Source organism: Sinohyriopsis cumingii, unplaced genomic scaffold (genome assembly GCF_028554795.1).
Source record: "Sinohyriopsis cumingii isolate HCF-2022 unplaced genomic scaffold, ASM2855479v2 utg000349l, whole genome shotgun sequence".
Classification (NCBI taxonomy): Eukaryota; Metazoa; Mollusca; class Bivalvia; order Unionida; family Unionidae; genus Sinohyriopsis; species Sinohyriopsis cumingii.
The window spans coordinates 1798836-1826585 of NW_028315889.1; the positions used below are offsets into that span (position 1 = coordinate 1798836).

Sequence of the window (27750 nt, forward strand, 5' to 3'; positions counted from 1 at the left end):
ACAAAGTGTAAATTGTGTATTGTATTGTTTTTAATGAAAAAAGCAGAATGTAGGTTCAACTGAAAGAAATTTATGCATTAGTATGGCTAAGCATCTTTCGGACATGCAGCTGCAAAGACATTTTTGCTAGCCAAGGTTACAATATGATAACCCTATCTACACCTTGGCAGATTGAACAGATATATTGGTGTTTTGTCCTAGCGACATCTATTCAATGTCATTAGTTGCCTCCCTTTGTATGTAACACCAGCTAACCAATAGCATGTACATTGGCTGCAAAACAGTTGGGGCAATTGATCTAAGGGGGTGCTCACCAGTTATTGTGTACTTTTGAGAGAGTGACGTATGTAAGGTGAAGTTGTTTGCATTTAAAACATGCATAATGGAGAGAATGTTGGCATACCTCAATGCTACATTAATGTAATGTGGATGATATTTCTTTGGATATTGAACTTTTGGAAATTGTACATGATCTAAGCACACTGCTAACTAAAATGACTGCTCCCTTGTGCTAAAAAATCAGCCTGAATTAGTCTAAAGTATACTATCTATAGCAGCTATTAAAATAGGGAAAATGAATTTTGCCAGACTAGACAATACCAGCTTCTGAAAGTGCAATGAATAAATTACCAAATATGTAAAATGTAAAAAAAAGTTATCAGCTCTTTTTTATACAATTTACCTCTGAAGTTCAGGAAGTGAAAATGACCAAGTGGAGGTAGCACTTTTTTGAATGGTGAACATCTGGAGTAAGGCCAAGCTGTATACTCTAAAACCCATATTACACCCATCAATCATACATCAAAATAAAGGGAATTAAAGGTTCTTTGAATTATACATAAGATATACAAGGTCTTTTTTAAATAGTCAGTATAACCAGTGAAGAAAGCCAGGGAAATTCTTTTTCTTTAAAATTCTAACCCTATGCAAAATACGAAACTGTAGAGTGCCACCTAAGTTTGAAAGTATGACTATGTACCAGAAGGAAACCATTACTGATGTATTTGAGTGAATGGTATTTGTGCAATCATGGACCAGCACTGGAATATTGCTTTTTTATCAGTCCATTAAAGTTGCATGCACCCCTTGTCTCAGTTATGTTGAAACAGTGTTCAAATTTGAACAACTTAATTTTGATTTGTACATGGTGGCTTGCTGCTGCATCCAATGAAATTCACAGACCTGGAGCACAGAAATATCTGCTGAGTATGCCAAGATGTAGGTAGGGTTATCATATCAGAATCTTGGCTAGTGAAGATGCAGCAAAGGCAAATAAAATGCCTGTCTAAACATTTTATTACATTTGCAGGTTGAAAGAAAAAGAAAAAGAGAACAATTATGGGTAAACCTTTAAGGAGTTGAAATTAACTCAGAAATTTCACTGATAGTATTTCCTTATAGTCTTTTGCAGTTTCATGCTTTTTTTTTCTTCTTTTCAAACGTTTTCTTTGTTTTCCCCCACAAAATATTGTGCAGGATGATGGAGATAGATCCAGTCATATCGATATTATTCACCTGTCTGTATTACTAACTTTCTGTCTTACTATTTTTTATTGCAGGTCAATTAATGGAGGAAAAAGTGACTTCAATGAGGATCAGGTGGCAACATGGCACATTATCATCAAAGCTCCGCATGTTGCAGAAAACAAGAAAGACAAAAGTCCTAACACCATGTCACCTGTAGCATCAGGCAGTAGAGATATAGCGCTACAGTCCGTATGTACATATGTTTAATGTACTTGAATCACTCTTTCACTTTTGGAGGTAGACATATAAAACTGGTCAATGATATGTCTTTGAATTTAGATTGTGTCAACAGCTTCTGAATTTTTTATTTTGCTTATGGAGGTGGGCCTAGGGGGCTTGAGTTATTTTACATTAATTTCAAATAACTCTAGAGTTGGTATTTCTCACATGTCTGAGATTCATTGTGATTAATGACCCAAGAGTCATCACATACCATTGACTGGAAAAGTCTCCCTCTTTGTACTTTGTATGAACAAAGGTCAGTACCTCTTACAGATTACCTCCCGGTCTAAAGCGATCTCCGTTACGGATCACTGCCATCTCACCTCTGTCTGCATGGGTTCGAGTCTCGGATTCAGCTAATGTGGGTATGTGAAAATGCTTGCCAGTAGCTTCTCGTGGGTCAGTGGTTCTTTCCGGGGGTTTTCCGGGTTCTTCCTCCACCATTAATACTGGCTGCCATGTATAGCCTATCGTGTGCTGAAAAATGGCTTTAAACCCTACAACAACAACAACAACAACAACAACTGACCCTGGGTGGGGAATCAATTGAATATGTTGAAGTCCAGGATCAGTGTTGATCAGATACCCTTGTATGTGTTGGAACCCAGGATCAGTGTTGTACCTAAAGGACAGGATTGTGGGGTTTTTGCAGGTTTCAGTCCTGCACTAAATTGGTGCACATTTCTGCTATCATGTGCATTAGGGAAAAAAATTAAAATAAAGCTACACGACTTTGTGGGTTAAGAAAAACCTCCAACATCTATCCTCACATCTAGATGGAGTTGCTGCGGCTTCTCACAGGGAATAGTGTGCACATGATGATTCTCATACAGTCGCATCCGATGATCACTGCAAAGTGGACATGGTCTCAATAAAATGGGCATGGTTTGTTGCTTATGACTCCTTCAAGCATGCTCAAAAGAGGTTTAGAGAGTTAGTCACTGATTTATCTACATCATTATCACTGATAGGCATTTTACTTACTGTCTGATAATGAAAAAATGATCATTCAGTTAATTATAAATATTTGCTAGTTCTAATGAACATAATACATCATACATAATGCCAAATTAAATTAATGTTTTACTGTTTTCTTTTAATTTTCATGTCGCATACTATGCAAAATGCAAAAATAGATGAACCTGATCTAAAGAAGTTATGGATCATTAACTGTTTTAGTAAAGTTCCTCTCACTCTCTCTCACTTTCATGAAAGATGGAATCCAGTTTGCTCCTGTGCAGGTTATTGTAATTAGATGTACTTAACATTATTAAGATTTGTTTGCTTTGGTAACAGTTTAAGATTTCCTCAGTTAGTGGCCTCATTCACACCAAACCAAACAGACGTTCCTGCCATGAAAGTTTTCCATGATTGTGCTTACATTTTGAAGCATTTTTCAGCAATGTGAGTTTGAGAAATAACACTTAAATGCTTATTAATATAAACCAAATTTTATTTGATTGATGCTTGACATATATTCATTTTTAGGCAATCTTCAGAATTAAAATGTTAAAAATCTGTATGTACACAAATTGAAATCTGGAAAGTTGATAAGTGGTAAGGAATTTACACTGTTCTTGACATTATAGTGTCATGTTGGAGACATAAACACATTTTCCTGCCAGCGGGCATGAAATCATGACTTTGGGATGTTTTCAGAATATATCAGTGGGAGAGCTTTTTAAGGATGGACCAGTTAAAACCTCAAGATTTATTTGTCATGGACCACTGCTCCGGTTGCCTAGTGGTTAGAGCATCTGCCTCAGAAGAGGGAGGTCTTGGGTTCGATCTCCGGCCGAGTCATACCAAAGACTTACAAAAATGGTACTAACAGCTGTCTCGCTTGGCGCTCAGCATTAAGAGGTTAGTGTTAGGACTGGTCAGCCTGGTGTCAGGATAATGTGACTGGGTGGGACATCATGCTACATGTATGCGGCATGATTCCCCATTGCTATACATCACTATGAACTGCCACACTGCAGACATCATAGTAATAGACTGAAAAATTGTTAAAGCAACGTTAAAAATCATAATCACGCTCACACTTGTCATGGACCAGGTGAATGCCTAGTCCAGTGCATATGTACCCTCATATAAGGATTCAGTCAACCTGAAGGCATCGACTCTTATGCCAATTCATGCAAAGTGGATTAACTCCACATGCCATGTCAGTTCAGATGGATTTGATTAAAATGGACTTTGATAAAGCTGGACTGACCTGCTTATTGGTTATTCAGCAGTTAATTGTATATATAAAAAATATTTAGTAATAATGACATGCCCTTGTGTTTGATAGCTCACTGGGATGGTGGATAGTACTTGTGATCAACAGAAGCAACAGTGCAGTGAAAATTTGTTTTGATTCATGCAGCACCTAGCTGCACATCAAATACATCTTACGCTAGTACATGTACTGATATTTGAAGTATTGTTGAGTACATAATTTCAATTGCAACTGTAATACCCCTGTACTTTAAGTACTCTCTTTAACTAGTACATAATATATCAAATATTGTCTTGTACTAGTACATATCAAGTATTCTCTTGTATCAGATATTGTCTTGTACTAGTACATGTATTTCAAGTATTCTCTTGTACTAGTACATATATATTAGATATTACCTTGTACTAGTACATGTACCTCATGTATTTTGTACTAGTACATATATCTTAGATATTGTCTTGTAATGTAATAGTACAGATTTCTAATGTTGTCTAGTACTAGTACATGTACCTCAGGTATTATTTTGTACTAGTATATTATGTATATCTCAGATATTGTCTGGTACTAGAACATGTACCTCAAGTATTGTCTTTCACCAGTATATATATCTAAGATATTGTTTTGTACTTGTACATATACCTCAAGTATTCTTATATGCTAGTACATGTACCTCAAGTGTTCTCATGTACTAGTACTTGTACCTCAAATATTATCTTTTATTAGCACACATATATCTAAAATATTTATAGTATTTTTCATTGTCCATTAGAAATTTTATGTCTCCTAGACTTGGATGACATGTGAATGGCTTTAAGATCCTAGGTGCCACACTTTTATGGAACCTCTGACTACATTGTGCAATGAAAGTGCATTACAATTACTCTTTCCAGACCCTGAGTAAGATTGATGTTATCTCCAGAGAAGAATTGGAACAGTTAATTAGTATAGTACAATTAAACATTGATTTGTCATTGAACTCAGATTTAAAAGGTAAAAACTCCATTTTGATGTTCTAGATTTACTATTCATGTACTTACAGATGGAGTCTGAGATCCTGACTTACTATGGAATGTTTGATGGGCATGCTGGGTATGGTGCAGCCATCATGGCAGCAAATTTGCTTCACAAGCATCTACAGGTCCGTAAGTTCTAGACTTGTTATGCGATCAGTTTATGAATTCATCAGTGGAATGGTTCAGATAATCACTGTTTTGGGAGAACTCAGACAATATGGCTTAGACTTTTAAGGCTATTTTGAACAGTAAACTCTTTCCTCATAAATCTCAGTTTTGCTTCATCCTCATTCTGCCACACACACAACACATAATATACCCCATTCTGCTATCACTCCTGTGATCCAAAACATAAAAAAAAGCTCAAAGAACTACTGACAGTATATTTATTTGTCTCTGTCTGTTTCCATACTTTTTTTTATGTCCCACTGCCATAAATGTGGTTGGTTTTTAAAGCATAACCCTTTTCCCTGGAGCTAAGGTTTTCATTTAGGTCATTTATTTAGGCATGTTGGTGGGGCATACATGTTTCATTAACACATTTATTTAGGCATGTTGGTGGGGCATACATGTTTCATTAACACATTTATTTAGGCATGTTGGTGGGGCATACATGTTTCATTAACACATTTATTTAGGCATGTTGGTGGGCATAGATATTTCATTTAATGATTAACACATTTCTTTTGTTGTTTTTTTATACTTCTGTCAGATTTTTATCTCACAGAGTTCAACTTGAGAAACTCCTAGAGGAAAACTGACATTAGATTATATCTCAAAGAGTTCACCTTGAGAAACTACCAACAAATTTTGTCTGAGCATATGAAAAACAACCATTTGTTGCCTCAATTTTAAAAGTTATCCAACAGTTTGGTTTGTTAAATTACAATAAATTTGTAATCAAGGTATCGAATAATAAAACAGGAGATTAAGAAATCAAAAAATCGCCATTTATAATTCATTTCATTCTTTTATTACTTTTTAACAACATATTTTTATATTTTCTTTATTTGAATCAATATGGAAGGTTCACATTTCAAATTACTTTGGAAAATACCGATGTATGATATATGTCAAACTACGAATACATTGTTTGCCGAGAATATGTTTCATATAATACCAAATGAAGAACATATCTATTTGTTGCCTCAGTTAAAACTGACCCAACATATTTGTTAACTTTGCACATGACATTGAATAATTAAACAGGAAATAAAGAAATAATCACCATTTATAAAAGCACAGAAAGGCCTTTAATTATCTCTTGCTGAAATGGCAATTCTTTGATTAGGAATCTACTCTCATTCATCAGTCTGCCCTACTTGTCATTTTTATTGGTGAGAAAATACAATGATTGATGCATAAACTCTTTTATTGTCATTCCAATCTCTTCTACTGCATGTTTATTAACAACGGGACAAAGGCCTTTACAGTAAATATCCTTAAACATTATCATTAATTAGTGCTCTTTATTATGTAGGTCACTGTGACACCACATGCATTTTAAAATGAGTTCGGAAGCCCTTTGATGTTTTCTTATCCAACAAAAATTATCTCGGTACATGCAAAAGTGAAGACCACAGACCATTAGTCAGTTTAGTCATATTGTTTCATTATTGTCATACAGACATAAAATCTAAAACCTTGTCAATTTTTATAATAAGTTTGAAAACCACTGACTCTGTTAAAACATTCGTACATATATAATATCTTTTAAGTGCTTGTACTGTTTTGAGATTGATATAATTAACATTTTTATTCTACGATACACCCCTCTATTGTTATCATTATTTGCAAGTACAAATAACAAGTGATGCATGTGATTGCTTGTCCTTACAACATCTGCTGTATGGACAAGTGATCTTGATAGGACAGTGACAGATTTTCATTTCCCTAAGGATAGCCTCATTTCCTTATTGGTAACCTCGCTGATTTGACTTCCTCTGTTGAATCTTGCCCTTTATCTGGTTTCAACTGGAATAACAAGGGCAATGGTCTTATCACATTTAATTAACATGTAAATAACACTGCACAGCCATGTGGTTGTTGTGACAATGTATATCGTAATGGAAACAAGAATGAATCGTTGGTTTAGAGGTGTTAATTGATAATGGAATATAGTAGTGTCCTAGTCCATGAGGAAGATCACAATAGTCTGATAACTGAAAATACAGATTTCAATCAACCAGCGATCTCTCTTTTTCTTTCTAAAAACTACAAACAAAATCCGCCCTGAATAGTCTTTCACACTGACACATCATTGTTTCATTTCTCTCACACACACACACATTAACTAAAAACAAGTTTGTTAGAGTTGTTTTATTTGTTTTAATTGCAATTTGATGAGGTAACTGTTGCTGTACGAATACAAGTTGCACTTAACTTCTTGACAGTGTTTTACACCGATAACTATCACCCATAAATAATACATGTTCGTAGCATCTTAATTATTTTGTCAACATAGAATGCTGTAATAACTACAAAGAATATGCTAAATGTAGATGAGTTTGTACTGCACATTGAGACATTACTGTTTCAGTCACCTCTCTCTCTCTCTCTCATGATAAAAGTTTGTTTTTGGACTTTTTTATTATAATTGGATTCTTTAGATCAGAATGAGACAAAAACTGTTACATTTATTTTGTACATTTGTGGATTGTCTAATATTGTGTTCTGGAGACCTTGTTTATGCACAATTCCTTTATTTTTCATACATGATCATTTCCACAAAATGATAACTATTTACTTTACATATAACTTAGGATACTGTGAAATCAATAATTGTTTTTTTCCTGCATGAAAAATGACATGAAATGCGGTATGTTTTTGTTCAGTTTGACTCATTCAAACCAAGGATTGTTTTAAAACTGAAAATTTTGGCTGGAATTAAAATTGTATTGTATGGTAGTAGACATACAGAAACTTTCAGTCACTACATCATTGCAGAGTAAAGAGTTATGTCCCTTTCAAGTGAAATTTACGGATTGAGAAAACACTGATCAGTTCCATCTAATTAAGCATTCTTAGCTTTGTTTAGTCATAAGTCACAGTACATTTTTGAGGTGGGCATTGGTTTTTATGAGAAAAATGTAAAATGAAGAAGAAATTCTTATTCAGAAGATGAAATTATTTTCAGAATGAAAAATTTACACCTGAAGTAAGACAATACACAAATATTATTGGATAGATTTTATAGCTTTGTGAATATCTTACCTCACATGTGGTAAACAAGTTACTTAAATGAGGTAAAAATTTATGTGTAGTTTACTTAAAGTTTCTTATTAAGCAAGATAGAAAACTATTTTGAAAAACTTTAATATATCATTGAGTTGTGTTACTTTTCCCTTAAAGACCAAATAATTCATGCATTTGTTTTGGGTTTTTTTGGTTACTTTTATAAAAGTACTTAAATTCTTATGATTTTACTCATGTGCAATCTTGTCGTGTGAATATTGGTGTATTTATCTTACAGGAGAAGCTTGCATCAGTAATAGAGTTGATATTGCAGAAATTACAGACTTCAGACAATTTAAACCAAAGAGATCAGCTTGATTTGACTGGTAATTTCAGTGTGGATGATCTTGTAATTGGTGCTCTCGAGTCAGCATTTTTGGCTATGGTATGATTTTTTTTTTATTATCTCACTTTTGTGTTCTTATTGAATAACCTTTGCATCAATCAGGCATCCATTGTTCATTCATCAGTATTTGCTATTTTTCCTTCTTATTCAGAATGGTTGAGTAGGACTAAATTGTATTTGTAGAAATTTTGCTTAAGACATATTCTACCAAAGTAGGGGACACTTCCAAGCATTGGTTGCTGTTTCTGTAGCAGAGCAAGCAGGCAAACAGTTTCTTAACCGAATGACAGTTTTGATCAAACTTCTTGCCCAAAATGTCTATAAGTCAGCTTGGATCAAGGTTCTTGTCCAGAATGTCTATAAGTCAGCTTGGATAAAGGTTCTTGTTCAAAATATCTGTAAGTCAGCTTGGATAAAGGTTCTTGTTCAAAATATCAATAAGTCAGCTTGGATCAAAGTTCTTGTTCAAAATATCTGTAAGTCAGCTTGGATCAAGGTTCTTGTTCAAAATATCTATAAATCAGCTTGGATAAAGGTTCTTGTTCAAAATATCTGTAAGTCAGCTTGGATCAAGGTTCTTGTTCAAAATATCTATAAGTTAGCTTGGATAAAGGTTCTTGTCCAGAATGTCTATAAGTCAGCTTGGAAAAAGGTTCTTGTTCAAAATATCAGTAAGTCAGCTTGGATAAAAGTTCTTGTCTAAAATGTCTATAAGTCAGCTTGGATCAAGGTTCTTATTCAAAATATCAATAAGTCAGCTTGGATAAAGGTTCTTGTCTAAAATGTCTATAAGTCAGCTTGGATCAAGGTTCTTGTTCAAAATGTCTATAAGTCAGCTTGGATCAAGGTTCTTGTTCAAAATATCTATAAATCAGCTTGGATCAAGGTTCTTGATCAAAATATCTGTAAGTCAGCTTGGATCAAGGTTCTTGTTCAAAAAATTATAAGTCAGCTTGGATAAAGGTTCTTGTTCAAAATATCTGTAAGTCAGCTTGGATCAAGGTTCTTGTTAAAAATGTCTATGAGTCAGCTTGGATAAAGGTTCTTGTTCAAAATATATGTAAGTCAGCTTGGATAAAGGTTCTTGTTCAAAATATCTATAAGTCAGCTTGGATAAAGGTTCTTGTTCAAAATATCTGTAAGTTAGCTTGGATAAAGGTTCTTGTCCAAAATGTCTATAAGACAGCTTGGATCAAGGTTCTTGTTCAAAATATCTATAAGTCAGCTTGGATAAAGGTTCTTGTCTAAAATGTCTATAAGTCAGCTTGGATCAAGGTTCTTGTTCAAAATATCTATAAGTCAGCTTGGATCAAGGTTCTTGTTCAAAATATCTGTAAGTCAGCTTGGATCAAGGCTCTTGTTTCAAAATGTCTATAAGTCAGCTTGGATAAAGGTTCTTGTCTAGAATGTCTTTAAGTCAGCTTAGATCAAGGTTCTTGTTCAAAATGTCTGTAAGTCAGCTTGGATTAAGGTTCTTGTTCAAAATGTCTATAAGTCAGCTTGGATAAAGGTTCTTGTCCAGAATGTCTATAAGTCAGCTTGGATAAAGGTTCTTGTTCAAAATATATATAAGTCAGCTTGGATAAAGGTTCTTGTTCAAAATGCCTATAAGTTAGCTTGGATCAAACTTCTTGCCCAAAATGTCTATAAGTCAGTTTGGAACAAACTTACTGTCCAGAACAGCATGGTCAGTTTTGATCAAGTTTACTGTCTATGATGACTGAGCCAGTTTCGATCAAACTTATTTCAGAATGACTGGGTCAGTTTTTATTGCATTTGGTAGGAAATCATCTAAGGGCATACATTATCCTACCAAAACTGTGTCTGGCTTAACTTCTCTTGCAGTGGTGTAACTACTGTAACAACCAAACGGAAAACTTATTTTTGAGTTCTCAGCCAATTTGTTTGAAGTTGAGTACAGTTAGTGTGGTTTTTTAACATGCAGGTCCTAGCAGCTTCTTGTGTTAGATGATTTAACAAGTTTCTTTGGCCATCGCAACTTTTTTTTCCAGGATGAGCAGATTGAAAGAGAAAGGTCAACATACCTGATCAAAGGAGGCTGCACAGCTCTTGTAGCCATCTTGTTCCTAGGAAAACTCTATGTTGCCAATGCTGGTGATTGCAGGTGAGTTTGGCTGACATAACCTAAGATCTGTAAGCATTATTCATGTGATTTTTATCTCACCTGTCGAATGGGAAGGGAATAAATATTACTTTCCAATGGGGGACTTGTTATTGTTGTTGTAATAACCAGCAATATTACATGTATTCTAGCACCATTCTTTGAAACTGGCATGAACAGTCATGTAACTTCCATGGGAGACATGCATGTTTTTCACAGATCTATTTTTTAAAACTCTTATGGTCATAGATCAGGAGTGTTCAGAGGATAGCCTGTTGTCATTTTTCTGTCCATTCACACAATTTGGTTATCACTACTTCCAATCTGTGTGGAGGATTGCCATGCGCACATTCATGTCATGTTGGTACTAAATGAAAATGTCAATCTGACTTCAAATATGACCATCACAATAACCGTCTTGAAAATCATGTTATTGCTACTTCTCCTGCATGGCTGGTCATATTGACATTGTGCCTTCACCAAAAGATGTTTTATTGGTCCTAAGTGGAAATGGTGCCTGTCAGGTACCCAATATGGCCACCATGGTACCCATCTTGAAAATTGTCATTGTTACACCTCAAAAACAGAATGACAAATTAACATAGGGTTTTTCATTAGAAGACTTTTTACGGTGTCTTGTTAGTCCTAAATGAAAATGTGCAAATCTGACAACCAATATGTCCACCACATCAGCTAATTTAAAAATCTTATCACTGAAGAATATCAGAGATGGTTTCACCACAGTTAAAAGGAAGAAATGGTCTTATCCTAAATTACTGGGAATTCTTGTTGGCATAATTGTTTGACACTCTTATGAAGTACTCATCAAAGACAAAAGAGAGTGTTTCTTGAGTATAACTCCATACATGCCAACCATTATGCTTTTGGTGTAATCATAAGTTTTTTTTTCACCAAATTAAATTTTTCCGCGAGACTGCATATGGATTATGCTTTTTTGCTACATTAAAAAATAAATAAAAATAAACAAATAAAAAGTTTGTTTTTGTTATTTTATTGTCATCTCTTTAATTCCACTCATAAATTTGAGTATTTTCTTAAAAAGGTGACTGCTGCTTAAGAATATAATAAGAATACTTTCCTTATTTGCTATTTATAGCAACTGTATATGACCCCATTTCCATTAAAACAGATGGGTTTCTTCAAAATTGAACTTTGCCTAACAGGTTCATTTTATTCATAAGTTAGTTAGTTTTTGAACCAGTCTATATTTCTATAGAAAATGGTGCCAGATGTTAAGTGAAACGTTTTATGGTTTGTGTTATATGACAAAAAATGTTAGAGCAGATGGATCTTTTCAAACTTCAAAACATGCCAGATCAGAAAAAAGTGACAAATCAATGCCGATTTAAAAGCTTTAAAAGAAGAATATGAGAATAATGTAATACAGCACATTGAGTACCTTTCTATCACTGTTACTGAAAATAAGAGAATCTTTGAGAACTTTTTCTAAAATTCACTCAACAGAATTTTGTCCAAATTTAACAGAGATCTCTTTGGCATAGATGCCTTTCAAATATGTACAACCGAAGGTAATCTGCCATCAGATTGGGCTGCTGTTACTACAAATATACATTTTTTTTATGTCTTTTCCAGAACTTCTGAACAGAGTTTTATCATATTGGATAGTTAGCATCCATATCAGGAAGACCTTTCAGCTTTTTGAAAATCATTTTGTTTTGCCGTCAAATGTATCAACCATTACTACAAATAGAAAAACCTTTAAATCACTTCTCCAAAATTTAATGACAACAAAGTATGAAAAGAAATAATGATGTGCAAACTGCAAAGCAGATGATACAAAGTTTGCAGTTTTTTCGTTTCATACTTCATTGAATTTTAAAAAAATAAAGTGAATCCTAAAATAAATTCAACAGCATAAATAGTTATATAAACTCATAGTTTAATAACATTCTTTTATGTAATCATAATTTGAATTTCATTTTGAAGGCGTAATGATACAGAACAGTGAAGATTCATGATATATATCTACAGCCAGAGAAAAGCATTTTTTAAGCCTTGCCCACTTCTCATTTGAAGACAAGGTCACCATATCAGTTACAAAATCAAAATCCATTCTTGCATGATAGAATCATCATCCACAAAGACTGTTTCATTGTTTTCAGGCAAAACACAATTTTGTTCTTCATTTTCAACTATGTTTGGGACTGTATACAAATCACCATGCATAATGCCATTTCTCACTGTACCGTCATGTTTTCACATCAAGATATGTAAGCAGATAATGTTAATTTATTCATTTAAAATGTGTTTCATTTGTAGCATTAGCAAAGATATCTCATCTGAGAAAAAAAAGGTCAAGTATTTGCTTCAAGATTTAAATCTCACATAAGAAGGCTATACAGGTTTTCTATCTAATACCTGGTATGTGTTTGCATAGCTTCGTTGGTTAAAGCATTGTGTTCCTAATGCAAAGGTTTCAAACCACATGTGGCCTCAAAATATTTTTCTTTTTTCTTTTATTTTGTTTCATCTTATCCTACAAAACAAATTTAAAGTTTCCACATTGTAAGGGTACACAGATTTCATAACATACATTAATACATGCACACAAATATTAATGAATTTCTCAGGGTACCTTCATGTCTTTCATATCAAGCTATATAAGTAGGCAATGTTTATTTATTCATTTAAAGTGTATTTTACCTGTAGCATTAGCAAAGATACCTTTTTTATTTGAGAAAGTCCAATATTTGGTTCATAAATAAAATCTTACATAAGAAGCTAAGTTTGAGTGATCCAACATTCTATATATAGTCCTCATTGAGTATTATGTACAGAAAAGTAGTGCAGGTGAGTGATCCAACATTTTATATATAGTTCTCATTGAGTATTGTGTACAGAAAAGTAGTGCAGGTGAGAGATCCAACATTCTATATATAGTCCTCATTGAGTATTACGTACAGAAAAGAAGTGCAGGTGAGTGATCCAACATTTTATATATAGTTCTCATTGAGTATTGTGTACAGAAAAGTAGTGCAGGTGAGAGATCCAACATTCTATATATAGTCCTCATTGAGTATTATGCACAGAAAAATAGTGCAGGTGAGTGATCCAACATTCTATATATAGTCCTCATTATGTACAGAAAAGTAGTACAGGTGAGCATGGCTTAAAAAAATTGGGTTCATACAGGTATGAACCCCAGAAAATTAAAAAGAGCCTGGCCATTCTGATTGCTATAAATTATAATGACAAAAGAAAATTTTAATAATATTTAATTTCACCAAACTTGAGAGAAAGAATCCTGGCATAAAGATTTCCAATTTTTTTAAATGATGATGCACCTCCATCAGTAAAGCTGCTGTTACTAAAAATAGACAAGCCTTGAAATGCTTTGTCCTCCAAAACTGCAGAACAGAATTTGACAGAACATTATAGCATCCTAGGATAACGAGCTTTCAGATTTGTTTAAAAGATGCTGATCCACCATCAAACATGGCTACTGTTGCTAAAAATAGAAAAACCTAAGTATGTTCTTCTCAAAAACCTTTCAGTGGATTTGGGCCAAATTTGATAGGAAGCATCATGGAATAGAGGGCTTTGAAGTTTGTATAATTGTTGCTGGTCTGCCATCAAGTAGGCCACCATTGCAAACAATAGAAAACATTGAAATGACTTCCCCAAAGGCACTGAACAGAATCGTACTTAACAAAAGCATGATGTCACAAAGAACATCAAAATTGATACAAATGATGCATATCCACCATAAGATATAGTTGACATTGCTAAAACTAGAAACAGAAAACCCTTTAAACTAGGTTTTCTCCCAAACCACTGATTACATTTAGGCCAATCTTGTTTGAACAATCATAGCATGAAGACCTTCCAAATTCACACAGTTGATGCTATTCCATCTTCAGATATGTCCTCTATTATGAAAAGAAAGAAAAACATTTAAACGACTTCTTCTCAAAAACTGCTTAATTGAAGTTGATAAAATTGTACAGAATATCTTGGAATGGAGAGCTTTAAATTTTAAACAACTGATACTGATCCACCGTCAAATATGACTGCTATTGCTAAAACTAGAAAAAAAATTCTTTAAATGACTTCTTCACAAAAAGCCATGAAAGAAATGTCACACAATTTGAAAGAAAGAAGCATCCTGGGATATATAGAGTTCTTTAAATTCATATAAATTAGGCTAAGCTGCCACTGTCAGAAATGGCCAAAAATTGAATAACATTTATTTAATAGCTTGCACAGAAAAACTTCTTTAGAGATTCTGACCAGACTTGACAAAACAGCATCCTGGCCTAAAGACTTAAAATTTGTACAAATAATATGATGTTATTCCACCATTAAAATCAGAAGCCACTTAGAAAATTTTGTCCAAAAGAAACTTCTGAACAGAATTTGACCAACTTTGTGTCTTGGCATAGAGGTGTTCGGTATTAGACAAATGTTGCTTTGTGACATCAAATATGGATAAAGAGAGAAAGAAAAAATTCAAACCTTGAAACAATTGTTCTTGTGACAAATGCTGTCAACACTATTGAAAGATTTTCTGCAGAAGCATCGTCTCTTGTCTCAGACACACTCACTTTTGGAACTCTGGGAATAAATTTCCAGTTTACAGTCCTTATGAATGAATGACTCACAAGATGGCAGATAGTAATTTCATGTTAGTTTACTATGACAGAAGGGGCCCCGAGTGGCCGAGTGGTCTAAAGCACTCTCCGTTACAGATCACTGCCATCTCACCTCTGTCTGCGTGGGTTCGAGTCTCGGATTCGGCTGATGTGGGTATGTTTGAAAGCTTGCCAGTAGGGTCGGTGGTTCTTTCCGGGGATTTCCCAGGTTCTTCCTCCACCATTAATACTGGCCGCCATGTATAGCCTATCGTGTGCTGAAAAATGGCGTTAAACCCTACAACAACAACAACAACCACTATGACCATCATCTTTGAACATCTTAACCCATTACCTCATAGAGCAAAGTTACCCAGTGCAGTGCACTATAAATAGAACACCTGTTACCTATTCGACTCCATACTCATAGGCCTGCCTGTTAACTGTTAAGCAGTGTAGTGTATGTTACGTTTAACAGCAATTTTAACCATTTTACCTTTTTGGTACACGTCTATTATGTGTGGAAAAATTTAAGAGTAAAGTCCGTTCGTTATAGTTGTGTAATTATTTTTCACAGAAGAATTTTTTATGTGCTTTAAAATCTTGAGAAAACTCGTTCACCGTCAAGTAAGTCAAGCTGCATGACCAACCGTAGCTGCCATTTCTCATACTCAGAATTTACAAGTGTTTTTGTCAGCGTCTACATCACTAAGTCATCTGAATTTGATAATTTATAAAAACTAATTGCTGCCCACATCAATATCAGAGCCTTTACCCAAGTTATTGAATCTTTCATAGTTGTGATTCTAATCGTGAAAACTTTGTAAGTACTGAATGAAATCCGCAGCCTCCATTAGGAAGAGTGGAGAATAAAAACCCAGTTACTTTAAATAACAGATTTCGACCAGAGCATAAACAGTGACCACGTGATCTGACGTAATGGTCATTCACAGAAATGAATGTAGTATCTAATATGGGTTTTCCCTCCGAAGGTGGCGCTACGAAAACCCGCTTAAAATTGCTGATGTTTATAGCAGGCATCAAAAGGCGCTTCCATGCGAATGGAGTAGATGCGTCAAAAGGTGCTTCCATGCTAATGTAGTAGAGGCATCCTAAGGCGCTTGCCTGAGGTAAAGGGTTAAGAAACTTTCTATTGTTCCAACAATGTGACATTTGATATATCTCTTACAAAACTTTTTTACTTACAGGGCAGTATTATTTACAGGAGAAAAGGTGGAGCAGATGTCCAAAGAATTTACACCCGAGTCAGAAAAAGACAGACTTAAATACTTGGTATGTTAAAACTGGTCAGACCTAGGCTAGTTCTCTTATTTTATCTAATGCACATATGAATTGTAATACACACTAAATTCTTCATGTAGAGTAGACAGTTCCCAGAAAAGGATGTTCTAGTTGATGGACTGTGTAGTGTGTTATGCGCTACAGTCAAACCCTGTTATCTTGATTACATCGGGGTGTGTAAAAAATCATCGACATAGCCGGGTCCCAATATAGCAGGATTTAGCTGATAAATCTACTGCAGAACAATGATTATGCATCTGAAGTACCAAAAAATGAGAGTTTTGTTTCTAAAAATAAATGGCATTTCTAATGCACAATAAAAACAATAATTCATCACGCCTGGTTGCAGAAAAAAGAAGATTGGAGGTATTTTAAATGAGATTAAGTAAGAAGTCGCATTTTTAAAACAAAATGTTACTGCAACAATGTCAGTAGTTTAAAGTTGTTTTTAATTCCCTGTGAATAGCCTCATCCCATTGGTAGCCTCAGCAATACAATCATTTTCTCATGCTATCCAAAATCTAGGCCGATTGAAGTACCTGTACATGTAGGACTATACTTTTTTTATAAGTATTTTCTTTTGCTAGAGTTGACTTGTGACTAGCAGCAAAATGTAACTGACCAATACTGTGCATGAAAATCAATCATGTTTTTTTTTCTTTCGTCAGAAGTTCCTTTACACCAGTATACTCTGGTTTTTACTGATAAAAATTTGCTTCTGTACTGGAAGAAGATGGGGCTGTCGGTATTCATGTACTGACAAACTGTAAAATGTGTTTCAAGTCGTTTAAGTTAACTGTCTCAACATTAAATTCTGTATGAAGCCAACTTATTCCATTCATACAGTTGTAGTCCGTATCCCTCCCGACTTTGATCGGTGACCATCGGCAAGAACACAGCACCAGAAGGAGAGTCAGCTAATCTCTTTGATGGATTGCAAGACTTTTATATTCAAGATAAAAGCAATACAAATGAAAACACTCTTCTTTTTGTTTCAAATTTTGATTCTATCAATCGCTTTCTGCTTCATTCCGTTTGTGTTGAAGAATATGTAATCATGGGACAGCGATCGATAATTGCATTATAAAAAAATACTGGGCACTATGGATTTTTTTTTACAATACTGTTGCTGCATTTATTTACTCTTCTTCAGAACAAATCAATAACCACTCGGGGGGGGCTGCTAAGTTTGGAATTTTGCGGGTTTCTATTTATAGATTATTGTGAGTCACATGATCTAGCCATACTGAAGTTGAAGGCTTACACTCACACCAAGCATAACGTATTGTGAAAAACAAAATAGGTATTTGTAGCTACATTTAATGATGTTAACCTGATAATTTTCCGAGTTATAGATAAGATCAAATTCATGATGTTGTGTGGGACAAACTATATTGTCATGGCGTTGACATGTGATAATGTCCATTTTGAACGCAGCTTATGTACAGATCAGAAACGCGTTCATTCAGTTTCCTTACTCTAAATTATTGTTTACAACATGATTTTCTCCACTCTATGCAAGTGATAAACCATGCATTGATGAGATTGATTGATTAGCATTTGTACCCATAAAATCTGGTCTTGTGCCGACTTTTTCCATCCTTGCCAGTACAACATACCAGTAGTATCGGAAACGCTGGATCATTCTTGTAAAATTTCTTTGAGGTAGACATTAAAAGTTGTATTTCATTGAATTAAGTGGGTCCACATGTTACTTTGAACTGAAACTTATGCCCAACATAACCAGGTTATCGACTTAACATGGTTTGAGATAAGTGGGAATAATTAGCATAACAAAGAAGGCTTGATGGATGGCATTGTGTATTATGGACAGTTTTCTATCGTCTACTTGATGGATGGCATTGTGTGTTATGGACAGTTTTCTATCGTCTACTTGATGGATGGCATTATGTATTATGGACAGTTTTCTATTTTCTACTTGATGGATGGCATTGTGTATTATGGACAGTTTTCTATTTTCTTCTTGATGGATGGCATTGTGTATTATGGACAGTTTTCTATTTTCTACTTGATGGATGGCATTGTGTATTATGGACAGTTTACTATCGTCTACTTGATGAATGGCATTGTGTATTACGGACAGTTTTCTATTTTCTACTTGATGGATGGCATTGTGTATTATGGACAGTTTACTATCGTCTACTTGATGAATGGCATTGTGTATTATGGACAGTTTTCTATTTTCTACTTGATGGATGGCATTGTGTATTATGGACAGTTTACTATCGTCTACTTGATGAATGGCATTGTGTATTATGGACAGTTTTCTATTTTCTACTTGATGGATGGTATTGTGTATTATGGATAGTTTTCTATTTTCTATTTGATGGATGGCATTGTGTATTATGGACAGTTTACTATCATCTACTTGAGGGATGGCATTGTGTATTATGGATAGTTTACTATCGTCTACTTGATGGATGGCATTGTGTATTATGCTCTTCTTTATGTTCTACTTGATGGATTGTATTGTCTACCAGCATAGGGGCATGACATACAACTCTTGCTCTCACCTTACATATTAACTGCTGTTTCATTGTAAACTCTGTTCTTTCCATCAGGCAAGTATTTTATCCAAAATTTGCTGTGAACACACATTGTTAGAATTGCAGGATTATGTTTTAACTTTCAACAAGTTAATATCTTCTTAGCATAAAAACACTTAATATTGGCCACTGCCCTTGTTCTTAAGGGAAATTGACTGCATTTGGAAACTTCTGTCTTCCATTTGTGTATCAGTCACTGATTTATGCTTTGTAAATTACTCATGAACAGGTGCCTTGTGAATGCCACATCATTGTTCATGCCATTGGTAAAATATGGTCCCAAGACACTAAGTATGTAATAATTGATAATATATAGTCCCAAAATACTCATTATGTAACCATTGGTAACATATGGTCCCAAGATGTAACCATTGGTAAAATATGATTTAAAGACAAATGGTATGTAATTATTTATCTTGCCATTGGTAAAATATTGTCCGCAGACACTCAGGATGTAATAACTTGTTTCAAACAGCATAGATTTTACAAGAAGTCTATGACAACTGAAGGCTCTTGCCTTAATTACTTATATCCAGCACAGTGGACAATTATTTGCACTTTTGATTCTTTTAGCACACAGATTTGTTAGTGGAAAGTGATATTGACATGTGGGTTTCACCAGAAGACTTCTTCTATTGCCTAGTTGGTCCTGGGCAAAAATGGTACTTTACTGAGTTGATGTCTAGTATGGCCAACCACAGTCACCATCTTGAAAATCTTGATCCTCCTGAATAGATGGTCATATCAATATGGACTTTTCAATGAAAGAATTTTTATGATGTCTGTTTAGTCCTAAATGAAAACGTCAAATGCACTCACCGTTACGGATCACTGCCATGTCACCTTTGTCTACGTGGGTTCAGGTCTTGGGTTCAGCCAATGTGGGTATGTGAGAAAGCTTGCCAGTAGTTTCTCGTGGGTTGGTGGTTCTTTCCATGATTTTCCCTGGTTCTTCCTCCACCATTAATATTGGCCACCATGTATTGCCTATCTTGTGCTGAAAAATGGTGCTAAACCCTACAACAACAACAACAACTAAATGAAAATGGTGTCAATGTGTTGACCCATATGACTGCCAGTCTAAAATCTTGTTATTGCTACACTTCCTGAAATGGATGGTCATATCAGACTGGGTTTTCACTGAAAGTCTTCTTATGATGTCTGGTTGGTCCTAAATTAAAACGGTGCCATTCAGACATTCCTTATGCTAGCGATAATAGTGATCTTGAAAATGTTTGTTGTAGTTCCTTTTTTCTGAATGAATGGTCATATTAGCATGGGAATTTCACTGAAAGACTTTGTATAATATCTAGTTTGTTGTAAATGAAAACACTGCTGATCTTACTTCCAATATAAGTGTTACAAAGGCCAGCTTGAAAATCTTGTTATCATTACTTTTCTTACATGACTGGTCATATTGACATTGTGCTTTCACCAGATGACATCTTCTGGTGTCTGGTTGGTACTAAATGGAATAGGTGCCAGTCTGATAATCCAGTGTGGCCACCATGGTACCCATCTTGTAAATCTTGTTATCATTACTCGTCCAAAAGAGAAATTCATATCATCATCATGGGGTTTCCACCATAAGACTTATTGATGTCTTGTTGGTCCTAAATAAAAATGGTGCCAATATATCCACCACAAAAGCTGATTTGAAAATCTTTTTTATCACTGAAGAATATCAGAGCTGGTTTAAACACTCATCAGTTGAAACAAAAGAAGAATTGGTCTTATCTTGAGTTCCTGGAAAGTTTTGTCAGCCAGCACAGCATCATTCCTATCGAGACAGTTCAAATTTTTTTCTTCTTCAGTTTTTAAGAAAAGAAGGTAAGTAATCATACTGTCCATAGGCATATTTTGTTTTCTAGTTTTTGATGACATATCAAGAATAAAAAATAAAAGCATGATGTGAATGGTTTTTTTCTAGTTGCATGGGCATTTCAGTTGCATGTCTAAACAAGTATTCATCAAATATCTTAATTCTTCTTTAAGTTAACATTTGAAAGCTTTTTTCAGTTGAATGTCAAAGTTTCTTTTAAAGTAACTGGATAGTTGTGCTAAATAATGCTGCATGAGGATTTTTCAGGATGCAATGAAATTTAGTAACCATATGTCATGACTACTAAAGTGTCATTGTTTTCTTCAGTTCTGATGTAGCTGTATAGCATTTGAGAGTACTGTGGAATATGGTTATTCATATTAATAAGTGAGTATGGGAATGTATTAATTTATTCAATTTGCTCAGGTCAGTCACATACGTAATCAGTACCTGTAATCATTACCTTGTTGACATGTAGTGGCCAAGAGGAGATGTGGAATAAGTTTTTCCCAGAAAGGTCTACGTTTTAGTCATCCAAATACTCTTATTAGATATGATTTATACTAATGATGGTGCCACAATGCAGTCAGAAACAAAAAAGAAGTATGATCTTCCATATAAAATTTTGTCTAATGGGGGAAAAAAAAATTTTGTGTGATACTGTTAAGTAGGCCCAAAGGGTGATGGACTTAGCTGGCAAACCAAGAACACAGTTTGTTTTTCCCTTCGGTTAATTAGGCATGAGCCCAAGCAAGAACATTATATACAATTTGTGTATGTGTTAAATAATTGCAACATGTCTCCTTTAAAAAATTAAGCATGTTTGCAACTGCATTTAGTTTTTGAGGACTTTGAAGATGCCAAAGTAAAGTTGGTGCTTTTTTTGTTAATACAAGCCTATTTAGGAATCAAATTCACCGTTTGCAGTGTTTCATTATCTTGTGTTGATGTGCATATGTGTGTTTATATATATATATATTTATATATATATATATATATATATATATATATATATATATATATATATATATATATATATATATGTGTGTGTGTGTGTTTGTTGTAGTGGAAAGTACTCTTAAAAACTATTCAATTTATCTCTTATCTCGGGGCATAAATCTGCCCTTATCAGTATTTGTCCATTTATTAATTATTTACTATAATTAATAATATTTTCTGCTTAATCAAGTCTTTAAAGTGTGAAAATTTGCAGTTTTTATAACAAAAAGTTTCTTATTTTTCTACAGGGCTTTATCAAGCCACCACTTTTGCATGATGAATTCAGCTGTCTTGAGTTTTGCCGAAGACTTAATAAGGGTGATATAGGAAAACACGTCTTATGTAAATTTCCCCAAACTGCAGGTTGGTAAGTGGACACTAACTAAATTTTGTGTAGATAACAAAAAGAAACTTTTTCTAAAAGCTTTTTAATTGTAATACACCTTTGTGGTTGTATGTCAATATCTGCAGCAATAAAATCCATGACACTAAGAAACTCAGACATCATTATGACATGAGACACTGAGAAACTTGGACACCATTATAACATGCCACACTATGAAAATCTTTGACTTCATTATGACTTGACACACTTTTTGAAGCTTTGATATCATTGTGATATGACACACTGTACAAAACTTTGATATCATTGAGCCATGACATTGCAAACACTTCAACTTCATTTTGACAGGACACACTGTACAAAACATTGACTTCATTGTGACAAGACACACTATACAAAACTTAGGTAGCATTGTGACATGTGCAAAGATTTGGCATCATAATGACATCCTTGTTGTATAACAATGTGCAAAATTATGACATTCCAACATAACACACCGCACAACTTTGACATGATTGTGATGTGACACACTGTGCGAATCTTGGACATTATTTTGATCTCATGACATCCTTTCAGTGTATTGCCACATTTTTGTATGGCTCCTTGACAACATTTTTGAGAGTGTTAGATTGAGTACTGCAGTCTTGTGTTTGAGGATTTGAGTACATTGATGGTGTCTTACCTGGCACAAATATCTATTCTACAGAGATCATCCAATGTTTAACTTGTCACAAATATCCATTTTACAGAGAACATCCATTGTCTTACTTGTCACAAATATCCATTTTACAGAGATCGTCCATTGTCTTACTTGTCTCAAACCTCCATTTTACCGAGATCATCCAGTGTCTTACTTGTCACAAACATCCATTTTACAGAGATCATCCAGTGTCTTACTTGTCACAAATATCCATTTTACAGAGATCGTCCATTGTCTTACTTGTCTCAAACCTCCATTTTACCGAGATCATCCAGTGTCTTACTTGTCACAAACATCCATTTTACAGAGATCATCCAGTGTCTTACTTGTCACAAATATCCATTTTACAGAGATCATCCAGTGTCTTACTTGTCACAAATATCCATTTTACAGAGATCATCCAATGTCTTACTTGTCACAAATATCCATTTTACAGAAATCATCCAGTGTTTTACTTGTCACAAATATCCATTTTTCAGAGATCATCCATTGTCTTACTTGTCACAAATATCCATTTTACAGAGATCATCCAGTGTCTTACTTGTCAGAAATATCCATTTTACAAAGATCAAACATCACTAACACAGAGAGAGGTCACTTCTCTTTCATGGCAATGCAAAGAGGAGTTAGCTGCCTCCAGGGAAACTTAATGAATTAGTCACAGTAAAGTTAGTTTTTGGTCATATGGTCTTTTGATACATCCTGAAAGGTTTGGTTCATTTCTTGGTTCTTCAGACAAAGCATGACATCCACATTTCAAAACCTTAACATTTCAGCGTCATACAAATTCAAACATTGAAAGTTGTTGACAGAGATGGTTCTTCGAGTCAGAAGTGAAAATACTTATAAATTTACTTGATTCCTTTTCTGATAAGATTTTATTGTCCTAAATGTCAAAAGTAAAGTTTTTGTTGCATTCTTAATCTATTTTAAATGTGTTCAGAGCTTTTCATCTGCACTGTTCTATAAAATAAAGGAAAGTGCAGAGAAAATTTTGAAATTGACTCTTACACAAATATATATGTCGTGGTGTTCAGAATTTTTTAAATGACAAATAAAAGATCTATCAGTAGCAGTAATACCAAGTTTTGTCACAACATTTCTCATTTATTTCCTTTCTTTTGTTGCAGTTTGCGCAATAAATGTTAAGTATCTTAAGAGAGTTAGTATTATTGCACTCTTGGCAGTGAAAAGAATGATAGATGTCAAACATTTTACAACAAAATTGCATTCATACTTGACTGATATGAAATAATATTGCACAAGTTCTAATAGTTACCCCATGCATGAGCATGGCCGGATCTGGTCAAGTGTTGGTGGGGAGATGTTTTCAGAATTCAAAAGCGCCCTGACTTTCCTTGAAAGGGTACCAACGCAAAAATGTACGTTTATAATTATTCAAAGTGTGTATAATACCCAAGAAACGTGTGCAAGAATAATAAGATGGTCAAATTTCAAGTGACAGTTGATGATATGTTTGTCTATGTGTACATTTTTAGTGGGGTGGGGTGCGGGTGGGAACCCTGATTCTGCCCTGACGATTTCTCAGTAATATCTTGTACTATTTCTACTGACATCCAGTCACAAGATTATGGAGGTGTGATTGAACTTTAGATTTTAATTATACAAAGGACACCATGCCATTCCTTTTCTTTTTTAAATAAATTTATCTGGTGATGAATGAAAGAATAAAATATATGCCTGTCAGAAGAACAATCTAGCACCATAAATGAAGTGGCCAGTCCCTTGCAGTATATGTGGAGTTAAAAATAAACATGTATGTATATTCAGCCTCATGATTGGGTCATTATGTGATTCATAAATTGAGAATTCACTCTCGATTTTGTTGGGTTTTTTAAAACAAAAGTGGCTGTGAACTGGAATTTAATTGTCTAAACCATGGAGGATTACTTCTCATGTTTAAACAGCAAGATAAATTTACACTGCATGTACATGTACTAGATAATAGACATTTTGTTTGTCAAGCAAAAATGAAAGGAACTACTACCATATGTTGGTGTGTTGACAGAAGAGAAACATTCACAAGTCTTGTTTTTTTGAGGGTTCACTCTGAGGGACTTGTAGAATGAACTGTGATTACTTAATCAGATAAGGAGTAGCTGACACATGAATATTAGCCAGTAGCAGTCACCAAACTCTCAACTTTGGAATTAAATGGAAATAATTGAGGCAACCTGCTGTAGGTACCCGGGGGGATTAAGTCAATGACCAAATGTTTGCCACTGAGAAATGTGCAAAATTCCATAATAGTCTTTTACATGATCATTATTTTTTTCTATTTTTAATTTACCTGACCTGGCATTCACATTGGGAAAAATAGTTGCCTGGCATTACATTAACTAATTTTAATGATACCAAACAGTATCAAAATATTACAAATCAAAAACACATTTGGTTTAAGTTATTAATAATTTTGAACCAAAATATCATTTTATTTAAATTTAAAGGTCGATGAAGAAAGTAGATGAACAAGATCTCAGGTTTCCACTGGTGACAGGAGAGGGAAAAAAGGTAGGGTGTATAATGCAGTCTGTTCTGTGCATTTACAAAGAAGAAACGAAGTCCTTAAAATTTATAGCATGCAGTTGTAGTAATATGATTATGACAGGATGTTCACTTTTGGTTTGGTTGGTATATGGGTTTGATGCCATTTTTCAGCACAGGATATGCTATATGGTGGCCATTATATATGGTGGAGGAAGAATTTAGGATGAACCAGGACATGCAGGAGGCTACTGGCATGTTTTCTCACATACCTACACTGGTGGAGCCTGAGACTTGAACCCATGTGGACAGTGGTGAGATTTCTGTGATCTGAAAAAGCTAGTGCTTTAGACCACTTAGCCACCAGAGATCCCTGTTCATTTTTGACACACATATGAAGAATATCACAGAGGGCAAGACATATCAATCACTATGTCCAAGATCAGATGTTGCTTTGTTTTATTTAAGGTCAATGCCTTCTGTTGCATCAAGGGGTTATCAGCAGTCTTTGCCCACAGCTGTGTTTAGAAATAGTGAATATCCCAAGTGACTGAAGGCCAAGGTCAAAAGCCAGTTTTAGTTGCATGACCAATGCTTCACATTTGAGGATTTGGCAGTACAGTTTAATGGATAGATGACTTTCAGACATTACAAATAAATATTTGAAAAAAGCTCAAGGGATTTTGAGGTCAAAATGTCAAAGGTTCGGCCCTAGTGGTCAGCTTGAAGTTGGTTTTTTTTATTAAGTGATGTAATATGTCAAGATATAGGCATCCATCCAACTTTGAACCAAATTTACCATGGACACAGAGCATCCTTTGGAATGATGGATGAAAGCTCAAAATTTATCTCAGCATAGTTTGGAGCTTTGGAAATACAAAATTTAATTTGAAGTTGTAAATCCTGTTTCTGTAAACAGATTTTTGTAAGATATGGCACACAAGTTTATAAGGGACCATAGAAAACCCCATGCAATGGGGCTTTAAAAGATCAAACTTTTTGAGTCCTTCCATATTATTATATAATTACAAGTGAGACAATAAATTTGACATAACTTCCTATGCAAGTAAATATTTAGGACACTATTCATTATAGGACTAGAAAAACTTGTGGAGCAGATGTTTTTATTGGAGATCTGTGTGTTACTGCTAGAAATTGGGTCATTGTTAATATTTTTGCTCAACTGACTGTGTACAAAGTTTAAAGATAATGATATATTTTTACGTGACTCAGTGGTTCCCAAACCCCAGATTGCAACCCAAATCAGGGTCATGAGGACATTCTGGAGGGATGCCAGGATTTATTTAGGGTGGCAAAACTTATCAACATGTGTAAACATGGTCATGAGGCTCAGAAAAAAATATATTAAGGTCATGACCGAAAAACGGTTGGGAACCAATGACTTAACTTAAAGAATGCAGACAATCAGAATAACCACATCTTATGATGTTAAAGTAATTTATATAGCAAATTAATTTTACATGTATATGATGGAGATGGAGGGCTTTGATTTTCACTTTCACATTTTGATGTAACAGTTTTAAGATTCAGATACCTCACAAGCCAAAAATGTACACTTACATTAGCAATGATATTACTTGTCTGATGTAAAGTGTTATATATCTATACTTAATATGAATTGTTTGTTAAGTTTTTTTAATTCATTATATGTGGTGAGTTGCGTAAAATTTTTATATTGTGGTTGACTTGGTCCAAAATTAAAAGTTCATTGTCTACCTGACTCTAACTTTTATTTTTGTAAACAAATAATACATCACTAATATTTTCTCTAGGAGTGTTGGTTAAATATTAGGGTCATTATCAGTAGAAGTAAACATATTTATTTGGGTCTAGATCATAGTTATTGGAATTCCCCATAAAATAATACCTAGCCTTCCTGTTTAGGCTGGCCTTATTTATTCAAATTATTGTTTTCTAGAATTACAGTGCTCAATAAAACTTCTTGGACATAGACATTAACTAGGAATTATAGTGAATTCAAACAAGGACATATTGGATTATATTATTGTGAATTAACTGGAAGGCTGTTGTCACATCACTGGTCACTACAGGCACATCAACACCTTAAGTATTGGATCTTATTTTGAACACGATTGGAATGAATTAGTACTTTATTAAATAGTACTTTATTAAATAGTACTTTATTAAATAGTACTTTATTAAATAGTACTTTATTAAATAGTACTGGTG

At 34.3% G+C, this 27750-nt stretch overlaps 1 protein-coding gene across 1 annotated transcript in view; it reads left to right on the forward strand.

Moving 5' to 3' along the window:
• LOC149774317 (protein phosphatase 1H-like) overlaps positions 1-27750 on the forward strand; it is a 51573-nt gene that overhangs the window by 10894 nt on the left and 12929 nt on the right. Inside the window, exons 2-8 of the mRNA XM_089945448.1 lie at positions 1560-1716; positions 5013-5111; positions 8459-8605; positions 10579-10691; positions 16510-16594; positions 22240-22358; positions 25503-25566. Of these exons, the coding sequence (XP_089801574.1) occupies positions 1560-1716; positions 5013-5111; positions 8459-8605; positions 10579-10691; positions 16510-16594; positions 22240-22358; positions 25503-25566 (784 nt within the window). The remainder of the gene's footprint in view (positions 1-1559; positions 1717-5012; positions 5112-8458; positions 8606-10578; positions 10692-16509; positions 16595-22239; positions 22359-25502; positions 25567-27750) is intronic.